The sequence below is a fragment of the Crocuta crocuta genome, unplaced genomic scaffold (genome assembly GCF_008692635.1).
Source record: "Crocuta crocuta isolate KB4526 unplaced genomic scaffold, BGI_CrCroc_1.0 scaffold85, whole genome shotgun sequence".
NCBI lineage: Eukaryota > Metazoa > Chordata > Mammalia > Carnivora > Hyaenidae > Crocuta > Crocuta crocuta.
Genome location: NW_027530620.1, coordinates 709,043 through 722,456, shown reverse-complemented (window position 1 = coordinate 722,456; position 13,414 = coordinate 709,043). Strand labels below are relative to the sequence as shown.

The 13,414-nt window shown below is 36.6% G+C and overlaps 1 protein-coding gene across 2 annotated transcripts in view; it reads left to right on the top strand.

Moving 5' to 3' along the window:
* OMA1 (OMA1 zinc metallopeptidase) overlaps positions 1–13,049 on the top strand; it is a 79,546-nt gene extending 66,497 nt beyond the window's left edge. For both annotated transcript variants that reach the window (XM_077768063.1, XM_077768064.1), the window contains exon 9: positions 12,600–13,049. In XM_077768063.1, the coding sequence (XP_077624189.1) occupies positions 12,600–12,812 (213 nt within the window). In that variant the 3' untranslated portion in view covers positions 12,813–13,049. The remainder of the gene's footprint in view (positions 1–12,599) is intronic.
* Positions 13,050–13,414: the final 365 nt, after the last annotated feature.

Sequence of the window (13,414 nt, the reverse complement as noted above, 5' to 3'; positions counted from 1 at the left end):
ATCTAAAGCTCTTGTCTTTGACATTCCTGACAGTAAGCCTGAAGTGATACACATCTCAAAAATAGTTGGAAATATGGCACCAGAGCACAAAGAAATCCAGGCAAGAGATGAGGATTTCAGAGTTACCTGAAAATATTACAGTTGAAGCAGAATGGATGAGTTTACCTAGGAAGTAGGCAGAGATGGAGATACTGGACAGAGTTAACTGTATAAGATAGTTTCCATATTTAATTAGTAGGATGAAGATTGAGGTTCTGGTAAATCAGATTTATAGGAGGAGAAAAGATCAGGAAAGTCAGGAGAGTAAGATCCTTTGGTTCTCTGAGAACAAAAATCTTGATAATTTTGATTTTTTTAAAAGAATTTAGCTTATTAAAGACTGTATATTTTTATTTCTTATTGAATTCTCTGAGTATCATCAATGAAATGTATTATTTTCTACCATAGCATATCAACATTTAAGATATTTAAAATCTGTATTTTGTGCATCCAACAAATATTTATTGATTATATATTATGTCAGAACATAAGTGTTATGAACAAAATAGACAAAAATCCTTGCCTGATTAAGATTATTATCCAGTAAAGGAAGACAGACAATAAATAGCATTAATTAGTAATGTATAGAATAAATCACTGATATAGTGCATATTACTCAGTAATGACTGTTGATGAGGAAAGTACAGGAAGAACAATGTTTTAGTCAGGTTGGGTGACTGACTAAAATACCAGACAACAAAATACCAGAGATTGGGTGGCTTAGGTAACAGAAATGAATTCGTCACAGTTCTGAAGGCTAGACGTCCAAGATCAAGGTTCTGGCTTAAGCAACAGCAATTAATTTTTTCATAATTCTGAAGGCCAGAAATCCAGTAATTTTCTGGTGAATTCAGTTTCTGGTAAGGTCTTTCTGATTTGCAGATGGCTACCTTCTAGAACATTGTTTCCTTATGTGGGGGAGAGAGTGAGTGAGTTGATGTCTCTTTCTTTTCTTAGAAAGGCATGTTAATGCCTTCATGAGGGCTCCCTCCTCATGACCTCGTCTAAACCTAATTGCCTCCCAAAGGCCCGTCTCTAAATACTGTCATAACATTAGAGGTTATGGGTTTAACATAAGAATTTGGGGCAGGGGGCAACAGCTCAGTCCATAGCAGACAGATGATGTGTGAGCAGAGGCAATAGAGGTGTTGGAATAGCTCTTTGAAATGGGGTCAGTCAGAGAAGGTTTCATGGAGAAGATGGTATTTGAATGAAGAATTGAAATAAATGAAAGAAAGAGCCATGTGACTTCCTAGGCGAACAGCTTTCCAGGCAGAAGAAGTAGTAAGTACAAGGCCCTCAGGCAGGAGTGAGCCTGGTGTACTTGAGAGACCTCGAGGACACCAGTGTGGCTGGAGGAGGGTAAGCAAGGCAGAGTGGAGAATGCGGGATCTGTAGTTGATGTAAGGACCTTGGCTTTGCTCACAGATGGGACACCAGTGGAAAATTCTGAGCAGAGGACTAGAAGAGTGATAGGATTGACTTATGTTTGGAAAGAATGTGATCTATAGCTCCTACAAAGCACTAAAATCGTGTAATTTTGAAGTACTTTAGTATAGTACACTGTTCAGAAAATAGACTAGTTCCTTGTTTTGTTTTTCTTTTAAATCAAGAAAATGCCCCCAAGTTAGAAAAAAAAATACCCTTGCTGTTTTTAAATGTGTATTTTGAGATAAAGCATGTATAAATGCCTATTAAATGTAATCCACTAGCATTTAAAAAGGATAAATATAGGGTTATAGTATTAATAATATTTGTAGTTAATAAGATGATATGCTATAATTTTATTTACTTGAAATAATCAGTTAAATTTAGGAAACAAATATTCCACATATTTTGGTTACCATAACAACTTGGGTGAAAAATTCAAGAACAGATGTTATGTCAACCTGTTGATGTTTAATGGTATGACAGTTTTAAAATTATACTTACACTGTTCAGATTTTAAATTTATGTATAACATAAGTTGTCCTTGAAAGAGATAACATTATTTAACTTTCTTTCTATAAAGATTGGTATAAAATATGGATGAATAGATGTGAATAAAGGAAGTTGTATGATAACCCAGGGTAGAAATTTACTTGAAAGATTTATTTTATAACCAGAAGCATTTAGACTAAATTTTTTATTTTCTGTTTCTCTCACCATCTTACTCTCTGCCATCCTTTTCTTGGTTAGGGGAGAGAGATGGAGAATGATAGAATATATAGAAAAAACATTTAAATTGGCCTTATTGTTGTTTAGGGTTATATTATTATAATAACTTTAAGATTTATTTTTTAATGTTTCTTAGAACTTTCAGTGTCAGCCTTATTTTTAAACTGTTTTTTAAATCTTGATGTTCAAATTTACTTTCAGTTTTTATTGATGCTAGCAGGCTATAAATGCATTCATTTTAATCTCATTTTATCTTGAATCCTTTAAACTTTCAGGAAGCTGGGAGTTGAACTCCTGTAAATCTTTCTTATGCATTTATAATTGGACAAAGTGAATGCACAAATCATTAATATTGTACATCTCATGAGTTAGAAAATATGAGTGTTTAACACTGAAGTGAAATGTCGTTGTTGGCCAGTGTACACAAGCATACACTGTTCACCTTACAGAATTTCATTTTGTCTGACATGGAGAGTGCAGAGGGAAAGGCAAATATCATAGCAGCTGCTGTAATTGAATTGGCCTCTGAATCATATAAAGCCAGGAAGCCTGACAGTAACATTGTCTAAAACCTTAAAAAAAATATTATGGTACATTTGATGTGTATCTACTTGAGGCCGAATTGAATGGGCTATTAGAAAAAAATTGCTTTTAGGGGAAAGAAAAGTATGAAAACATGTTTAAAAAAATGGAGGCGATTGTTTTTTCTCTTGTAATGACTTGTTTCTACTTTCAAAGGAAGCTTTTTATCTAATTATAAAGCTTCTCTGGCCAAGAGATTTTTTTTCTCCTGTTTTGTTTTCTTTTTTAAAAAACCTAATTATTTTAACTTATTTTTTATGAGTAAGTGTTCCCTGATATATAGAGCCCAGAACAGTCCCGATGTGCACCAGCAGTTGCATAAATACTTCAGTTGTTACAGGGAATAAATACAACATTGCTTCATATATCATTCTCATGTCAGGAGTGGTTGATTATAAGATTTATTTGAAAACTTTTTCTTATTTATCATTCTAGAAGAAAACTGACCTGTGCCAAGTTGGCCTTAAATTTAATTTTTTGTATTTATTAAAATTTGTAGTTATTTATAATTAATTTTTAGACCCCTTAAAAAACTAACCAGGCTCCAATTTCCATTATAGTTTATGAAAGAAAATGATATAAAGGGCAAAAAAAATTTTTAAGGGAAAATCATGACTTAACGCAAATGTAAGATGAACAATCTGAGATTTTTTTTAACTTATTAGTACTAAAAGAGCCAGTAATACGTTATAGCGAATTTACAGGAGAATTTAAGAACAATCAGTAATGTTGAAATGACTTTACAAATAGATGCAAAATTGATCTATTATGAGTCAATAATCAGTAGCATTCCACCAGAGAGTTCACTTACACTTCTATGGACAAGTATTTGCATTGGTAATAGTTTTCTACTACTTACAGAGTTGTAAACAACTCTAGGGCCCTGAAAGGCAGAGGTGATACTGAAGGAAGCAGTTGAGGGGATACCCTGATGATCTGTTTTGCCAATTTCCAAGTCTTTCACAGTTTTTTCTGTTTTTATTTTCTATTGTCATCTGTTTGCCTTTCAAGAAAAGATACTAAATCAAATCATCCTGTCAGGCTTATATATATACACGGAAGTATTTGTTTTGTTATTTTTAAGTAGCCACATAGCCGTCATCCTTTTGTATTTCATTTCTGTCTCTCTCTCTTTTTTTTTTTTAATGCTTATTTATTCTTGAGAGAGAGTGTGTGTGTGAGCAGGGGAGGGGCAAAGAGAGAGGGAAACACAGAATCTGAAGCAGGCTCCAGGCTCTGAGCTGTCAGCACAGAGCCTGACATGGGGCTCAAACTCACAGACCATGAAATCATGACCTTAGCTGAAGTTAGAGCCTTAACTGACTGAGCCACCCAGGCTCCCCATATGTGTTTGTTTTTAACCATGCCATTGACTTGTTCAATAAATCAAGCCCCACATTCTAGATTTATTGATTGCTTTTTTTGTGATATTGTATAACCTAACTTGTGTTAAGAAACGAAATTCAACTGAGTAAATTTAAAAATTAAATTGGCTTTATTCAATGATTCATGAATTGGGCAGGATCCCATCTAGCAATGGAAAGGAGCTCCAAAGAGCTGAACGAAATGAGGGATTTCTCTAGGCAGAAGGGCGCAGGGAAGGAAGGGTTACCTCATCTTTCTTTGGGAACTTTTCAGAAGGGGACTGTCTGACAGATTACCAAACTAAATGCTGACCAGGAAATTCCATATTTACTGGTTTAAGATTCTGTTTCTGGAAGAGGTTGAAACTGCAGTTACGTTAGCAGTTAAGTCTTGGTTTGCTGATGTGGGGCTTATCAGAAGTGACTCTGTTTGGGGCCTATTCTCTCTATTTTAACACTTGTTTCTCTATATACCTATAAACAGAAGTTAAATTTTGGCAAGAATAGTTTATAGGTGGTGCAGCTATGCTTTTCTCATCAGGATTCCCTTAATCTGGCTGCTCCACATTTAGTGATGCCACATTTGATCAGGGATTTGATTGGTGATGGCCTGACCCTTCCTTTGTCAACATGGTTTTCTCTCGTAAGGCCAGCAAGTGATTGTGGGGTAATGCTTTAGCACTGTAAATAGCCAGTTTTTCAGTGAACTGAGAAGTTTCTTGATTGAGAGGACTATCATTGTCCTCTGTCTTAAAAGGCTAACCTGTATGTGTGTCTTCAGGAGGAATCTATATAGAACAATGAAGAAGGAGCTCAGACCAACCAAATCAAATCTAATGGAATAAAAGATATTGCGGCCACATTTTTCTCCTATTCAAGAGTAGATTTAAAAGGTAGTTAAGAGAGATTTTTTTAAAAATCAGATTGATGTTGAGTACCTGAGTTGAAAAGAAAGATGATCATAAGTAATTGTATTTAAAAGACATTTAGTGTCTGAGTGTCCTTAACTAATAACACCAAAAGGACCCTCATCTAAACTAAATCTAACAATAACAATCACAAAAAGCCTCTGAAATGCCCATTTTCTTCCAGTAGGGTAAGCCTCAAAGACTAGAAAAATCTAAAAAAAAAAAAAAAAAACCAACCAACCAAACAAACAAAAAAAACATCTCAGGTATAATTTAAAAGCTTTACTGCATGGGAGAAGATAGGCTAGGTGCCCCCTGAAGCTGGCATGAGAAAGCTGATGTAACTACATTGAAAGTGACAGAAGAAGAAAAAATGACTTAACAAATGTAAGATACTACCTCCATTCCAGAAAATTGCTAAACTTGTGAATACAGCAGACAAGCTGTAAAACTTTCAGTGGAGGCTGCGAAGAGCAGAATTGATGCCCCAGCTCGAAGACTCATTGATGCTGGAGGTAAAGGAACATAGCACAACCAAACTAAAACACTCAGATCTAAAAAAAAATCTGAAAAATGGAAGAATACTGAAAAGACACAAGTCAGGCTGCATATAACAGTGGTAAAGACCAGAATCTTCATTTATGTCTTAGTTTCTTTGACTGTGATTTCTCTATCACACATTTGATTTAGATAACACTGCTCAGAGTGGGTTTTTAGAAGAATCCCAGAACATGACGCCTGAGGAACCCTGAAATGATAATGCCTAGATACTTAAATTTATCAAGTGTTGAATCTTCATTACAAAGACAGGATTTTACGAGCTGCCAGGTATAAAGAGAAAATATAAAGACACACATGAATCAGAATGACTTTAGATCTTTCCTTTTAGACTTTGGAGAAGTGGAAGAGTTTAGGAGAAGAGAGAAAACAAAAAACAGCGGAGGAAATACACTCTAGTATGCTATCTAGCCAAACCAGCTTTTCTTTCTTTTAAGATCAAAGACCCCTTAATACATGGAACACAGAAAACAGTATACCATGAAGTACTCAGCAGCAGGTCTCTTTCTGCATCTACTGATGATAGAGAATTAGATAGAATATGTAGTTTAGTTTGTTTATAAATGACTGTGATTATAGCTTTCAGCCTACTATTCTTAGAAAACTACAGGAGGGCAACTAAGGAATTAACAAGGAATTGAGTTGAAAATATGAAAAATAAGATTCAACTGACATAAAAAACTAAATGTTATGGAAAAGATGTATTTTTTCCCCAAATGTACATACGTCTTTCATTAAAATAGTGGTCATTAACTTGGGCAGAAATGTGTATGCTTAATATTAAAAATGTTATGGTTCAAATTATCGGAACAAAGTCCATTAAAATTAATATAACAAATTAAAATATGGGAAATCACATGAAAATTAAAATTGTTGTATGTATAGGACAAGAAAGAAATCCATAAACAATAAGAGCATGCCTTAAAATAAAAAGTTTGTGGTGGATGTAGTTGTACTTTCATGGATTGGTATCAAATCTATATGTAAAAAATATTTATCAATTTAAATGTTTGTATTAGTAATAAAGAAAAAAAGGAAATCAAGAAATATAGTATGCCTCAGACAGGGAAAATAAAATTAAGTAGAAATAAACAAAGTTATAATAGTTAATTGTTTTAGAAATTTTGTCAAAATGGAAATTACTGAGTCAGTTAGGCAAAGAGTAAAATATGAGTAGGATCAGGAAAAGAGCTATAATAATTAAAATGCAGGAAAACCAAAATACTTGAGAGCATGTTATTTTTAGGTAGATGGTGTTAATTAATGGCTCAGGTCAAGATCAGAAGTAATTAAAGTGTGTGCATGCATGAGTGTATTTGTGAGAGAGAGAACTGCCTGCGTGGGTACAGCTAGAAGTAGAAATTGTAACTAGAATGTACCTCCTCAAATTAATTCTCAAAGAAAGAGGTAAGGTATAATTAAATCAAATAAATAAAAACAACTGTATTAGAAACCCAGAGTTGTAACAAATTAGCAAAGAAAAGAGCACTTAGCCCTGATGGGGATTTACTTTGAAGAATTTTTTGAAAGTTTGAAGAACAGTTATTCAATGAATAATTAACTCTACCTTCAAAACAGAGAAAGGGACTTTGTTAATTATCTGATTCATTTTATGAATATTTTGTTTTGACAAATTGATTTAAAAAAGCCACCTTTAAAAGAATTTATGGACTGGGGTCATGAACCAGCAAACAATACAGTGCCAAGTAATAATAATTATTTACTCAGAGCAAGTAAATTATCCTCAGATACCTGGGTAGCATAATGAAAGCAGTGCTGTTAACACAGGAGGGAATTCAGGATTCCTTTTTCATTCCTCTTTTTCCTCTCTGTGTCCTCCCACGAGAAGATCCTGTGACTTCCCCTTCACCATCCCTGCTGCCACTGCCCTCGAAAAAGTCACCAGCATCGCCCCCCCCAATTCACTGCAGCCACCTCATGTTTAATCCTCCTCCTTTTTCACCCCAATCCCCAACAGCCTGCTTTCAGTACAGCAGCCAGAACGATCTTTTCAGTGTCATTTTTCTGCATAAAACCTTTCAGTGACATCTCTTGGATTTAGAATGAATATCCAGACTCCTCACTCGGTCTTTGAGTCAGGTTATTGGGCCACTGCTTCCTTCTCCAGTGGTTTCATGTGTCCCTCTCTCTCTGGTTTTCCTTGATTCCAGTGACTGCACACCGGGCCGGTTTCCTCCTCACAGCTCCTCTACTTGATTTCCTTGCCTGAAATCTTCTTCCCTCGGCTCTTTACACAAACATCATCTCCCCTCAGAGGCTCTCCTGGATTCCTCCAATCTCTAACAGCCCTTCTTCAGCGCAGCTGCTCTCTAACAAAATTTATGGTTTTGTTTCTCCGTGTACGCAATGAAAGTGATCTGGTTTACTTGTTTGTTGTCTGTCTCCTCCCCTACAATGTAAGGCCCTTATGCACTGCTGTATCCCTAGTGCCTGTGACAGTCTCTGAGATGCTTAATGAATATTTGTTAAATGATTGCATGCTAGGTCATACTAGGAAAGATAAGTCAAATAATATTGGGTTAAAAATAGAAGAATTAGGCAGTACAGTTGAGGAGCAGTTACATTCCCTCCTGGAAATTTAGCATGTAGCAAACTAATAGTTGTTCATGGGAAAAGGATGCTTAAGGGAAGTACTATAAAAATAGCAATGGTCTTGGGAGCTTTGGGTTTTAATTCTGATCTACCACCCCCTAACTTTGCAGAAGTTGCCTAATCTAACCTTCAGGTTCTTCATCTGTAAAATTGTGATCTAATAACTCCTGACTGTTTTCTGTACCTACTTGAGTGTTTGTGTGGGTAAGGTCCTGCCTCTTTCCCTCTTTCCTTCCCCCTCTCTCTTTGAAGACACTTTAGGGGCGCCTGGGTGGCTCAGTCGATTAAGCGTCCGACTTCAGCTCAGGTCATGAGCTCATGGTTCGTGGGTTTGAGCCCCGAATCGGGCTCTGTGCTGACAGCTCAGAGCCAGGAGCCTGCTTCAGATTCTGTGTCTCCCTCTGTCTCTGACCCTCCCCTGCTCACACGGTCTCTTTCTCTCTCTCAGAAATAAATAAAACATTAAAAAAATTTTTTTAAGACACTTTAGTGACAGATACTCTACATTGAGCCCAAGATTTTAAAAGTAGTTCATATCATAACACCAATTTAGCTAATATAAGTAAAATACCTGGTACAGGACAAGGCGCATAGAAAGGGAACAGTGTATGTTAGTCTCTTTCACCTCTCGTGGGAATCTTTAGGTTGGCTTATTCCATATTTAACTCCAGATCTTCCTTGGGATTCTTAAAAGTATATATTTTTGTTATTAGAGTACATTCTTGCTCTTAGACTCTCAACTCTTAAAGAGTGTTTTCCCTATGACACTTATCATAATGATTTATTCATAGCTTGTGTTTTTATAGGTGTTTGTTTAAAATTCAGCATGTATCTATTAAGTACCTGTTATGTACAGTGCATAAAGTTAAGTGTAGAAACAAAGTAAAGGCAACAGAAAGGCATATTCTAGTTGTATACTGGGAAAAAATTGCTGATTTTAAAGAGATGAAGCTATATTTAATAAGATAGATTTGAATTTATAAAAATAAGTTGACACCCTGAAAGGTAATAAAATAAATGTGGAAAGGACAGTAGAAAATAAAAATATTTTACCAACATACGTGATAAAATCTTACTGTGCAAAATAGATGGAAATTTGATAGAAACATATATGGTCTGTAATAGGATTTTGCTTGATAGATAGTTGGAGGAGAGAATTCACACATGTAGAAATATTCATAGAAAACCTTTATGAAGAATATACGGTTTGCCTAGCAATTAAACATAGCTCAGACAACTGAAAAGTACGCTTATTCAGTAAAAGACTTACTCAAGAAACAATGTGGTACAAAAAAATTAGTACAAAAACATGTAATGTAAAAAGCATTAAAAACAAAAACAACAGAAGTGGATTCTATCCCCCTTTTTCTTCCTAAGGCTTCTTACTTTTGTGCCTCTTCCCCAATTTTTTTTTAAAATTAGACTATCTTTAAGAGCAGTTTTTGGTTCACAGCAAAATTTCATGGAGGGTACAGAAGAGATTTCCCATATACCCCTTGCTTTGCTCAGTCTCCCCCACTACCAGAGTCGTGTGCCAGAGTGGTACACTTATTACAAAAGGTGAACCCACACTGACCCAGCTTTATGACCCAGAGTCCGTAGTTTATATTAGGACTCCCCCTTAGTGGATAGTGTGTGGGTTTTGACAAATGTACAATGACTGGTATTCACCATTACAGTATCACATAGAGTAGTTTCATTGCTCTACAGATATTCTGCCAGTTTGTTGCTCTGTCCCTGCTTGGCCCTGACAACCATGGATCTTTTTAGTATCTCCGTTGTTTGCCTTCTCCAAAATGTTATGCATATAGTCAGAATCATACACTATGTAGCCTCTTTAGATAGATTTTTTTCCACTTAATGTCCATTTAAGATTGTTTCATGTATTCTCATGGCTTGGTAGATCAGTTCTTCTTAGTGCTTAATGATATTCCACTGTCTGGACGTAACACAGATTACGTATCCATTCACCTGCTGAAGGACATTTGGCTGCTCCAAGTTTTGGCAATTATGAATAAGCATTCAAGTGAAATTCTGTGGTGACAGGGGCCTCGTCTCAATTTTCTCTGTGTCTCACAATCATCTACTGAGCATTAGAAAAAAGATCACTAAACTAAATGGAAGTGAAAAATCAAGAAAACATTTGAAAACTATGGCACTGAAGTAAACAGAAAGTCAGACCGTCAGCAAAATGGTGACCTACCGCCCAAACTAGAATGTTTGGTTTATTTTGGTGACCCATGGCCTCCTTCAGAGCCAGAAGCGTTCCTCGATCCAGGCTGCTGCCCTGGTGTCACCCATAAGAAGACCTTTTTCTGGTTTTCCTCCGGCCGCATGCCCTCCTCTCCTGTAGAACTTAAAGGAATATTCCCATTCAAGAACCTGCACCCCTACCATGTGGCACTCTGAGTCTTTGGGATAATGGAAGTCCTTGCCCAAACACGTTTGATCCTGCCTCTGAGGCCTCTGTGGATCTCTTCCCTTGGACACGTGCACACAAAGCCCCTCATAGTGCCTGGGAAGCCAGGGATGGGAGAAGGGAGGGGACCATAGGCTGTGGCAGGAAGCGGGCAGACTCCCTGCAACCTTACACACTCCAAAATTCAAGAATTCTAGTTTTGTACCTGGCCTTCCAGGTCACTTGGAATGTGTATTTCTCTAAGCAGGAGAATAGAATGTATTTCCTACAGTAGTTTATTAGCTTGACTTACTGCATTTAGCTATTTAAACACATGGTATCTGAGCCTCCATTTACATTCTTGCCATGGACCCCACAAATAGCGGGGGCAGCCCCACTCACAGCAAAACCTAAAACCATATGGCCTTTGAGAGCCTACAGAATCTGCTCCTGCCCCTGCCCTGCTCTGCTCCAGCTGTACTAGCTTCCTCACTGTTCCAGAACAGTCCAGGTACACTCCCACCTCTGGTCTTTGCATCCCCGCTGCTGCTGCTTGGAATGCTCTTCTAGGCATCCACATGACCTCTTCCCTCACACCCTTCAGCCTTCAGGTCTTCTCCCCATCATTATCAGTGAGACCTTGCTGGGCTAATCTTTTCTAAAATTTTACTATCCTCACAAACGTTGATTGTTTCCTTCCCAGCTTTACTTACATCCCTTAACATCCATCACTATGAAAAGTTAAAAGTAGGACGCCTGGGTGGCACAGTTGGGTAAGCATCCGAATCCAATTCAGGTCATGATCTCATGGTTCATGGGTTCGAGCCCCGTGTCAGGCTCTGTGCTGACAGCTCAGAGCATGGAGCCTGCTTTGGATTCTGTGTTTCCCTGTGTCTCTGCTCCTTCCGTGCTCATGCTCTCTCTTTCTCTCAAAAGTAAATACACATTTAAAAAAATAAAGAGAAGTTAGAAGTAATAAGAAACTAAAAAGCACCCTGCCCTAAAAATCTTTCTTTTAACCCTCATTAGATATAAAATGTTTTTGCATTAAAAATTCACTATTTTAGTTTTTATGTCTTAAAGTCCTTTATGAAATCACTGTAAAGAATCACGTCAATTTCTGAGTCTAGTTATTTAAAACTGCAGTCCCCCTACCTACCCTTAGTTTTAAGGGTAACCATTTCCAGCTCTCTTAAGTCATTCTTTTGGTATTTACCACCATATCTACCATAACATAGCCATATTGCTACTTCCTATCTTTGCAGTTTTAAGCATTACCAATTTACTTTCTCGCGTAGAGGATGAGAAGGAAGGGCTCCCTGTGCCTGCGCACACATGTATCCAGCTCTCCCTCTTCCAGTTGTTTGTTTGTGACTTGGGCTAGATCAAGATTCAGTGCTTTTAAAATTGAAAACACCAGTCACCGCTGAACCGTATCATATCCTATGATTACGTTTCCTAGAACATTTTGTTTTTCCTGGAATTAAAAGTTGTCATGATTTTGATCTGCTTAATCTTATAAGTTATTAGCATCAGTGCTTCCTCAGCCTGTCCTAGTTATATGTATCTTCTTTCAATATGTTCATACTTCTGTATCCTCATTTTCTTTTTCTTAAAAGTGTCTCTGAGTCTTCAGATCTTTTTAAATCTGGTGGGTGTTCTCACAGTCAGCTCTAGTGTGACTGAAATCATAGAGATACCTCTTGTTTATTTCCAATAGGACGTCATACAGTCATTACAGATAGTTTTTTTTTTCAAATATATTGCTATGTGAATAAATAATGAAAATGTAACTATTTACCCTGAATTTCTCTATGATTCTCTTTCATATGTTGTAGTTAAGATACCTTTTATTCTAAAAATATAGAATGTATTCTTATATTTTATTGTTTTGCATACAGCATAATAGTAATTACTGGAATAATTTTAATAAATAAATATATATATACCCACATATTGTATTGTATTCTTTATTTATAGGCCCTTAAAATTAGAGAGATCTGTAATTGCCCACCACTTTCTGGACCAGACCCTCGATTACTGTTCAAACTCAGCATGAAGCATTTTCTTGAAGAATCGGAAAAAGAAGACCTAAATGTCACTGCTAAGAAACAGAAAATGGATACTCCTACCATTCAAAATCAGAAGCAAATACCCTTAACATATATAGTTGAGAAAAGAACTGGCAGTTGAATTAAAATTTATGAGAGACGGGATATATGAAGAATGCAGCAATCCTTATTTTTATGTTCCTTTTTAAAAAATGATGTTTGAAATTAAAAAAATGTATATTCAGGGTCAAATCATGTTTATTACAGGTATTATCTAAATTCTTCTACAAGGTATTTTCATGAAATATTGATGTATTTTAATGTTTTAAAATATCTTCAGTGAGAAAAATGTCACAGAATAAATTTATATTACATTTTACTTGGTCTCATACTTGCTTTTGTTTTGGAGGCAGACCTCTAGTGGATTACTCACACCTCAGAATGTGCGAGTAATTTCTTGTAGAGAGACTTCCACCTGAGCCTAAACTGGGGCTCAAAGACCGGGTGGTTATGGTGAACTGGGAAACTGACAATCAGTCTGAAGCATCTGTTTACAAAAGTTGATTTGCACTTGGATAGGATTATGTGGAACGGGGGACCTTGGGACAGAGAGTTCACTGGTCTTCTCTTAGGGACTGTGAGGGGGAAAGGGGCTGTTTTCATAGGAGGCAGAAGGAGTGCTGTTTGTGGTCCAAGTGGCAACACGAGAAACACGACCGGGAGAGAGGGTCATTTCCTTGCAGA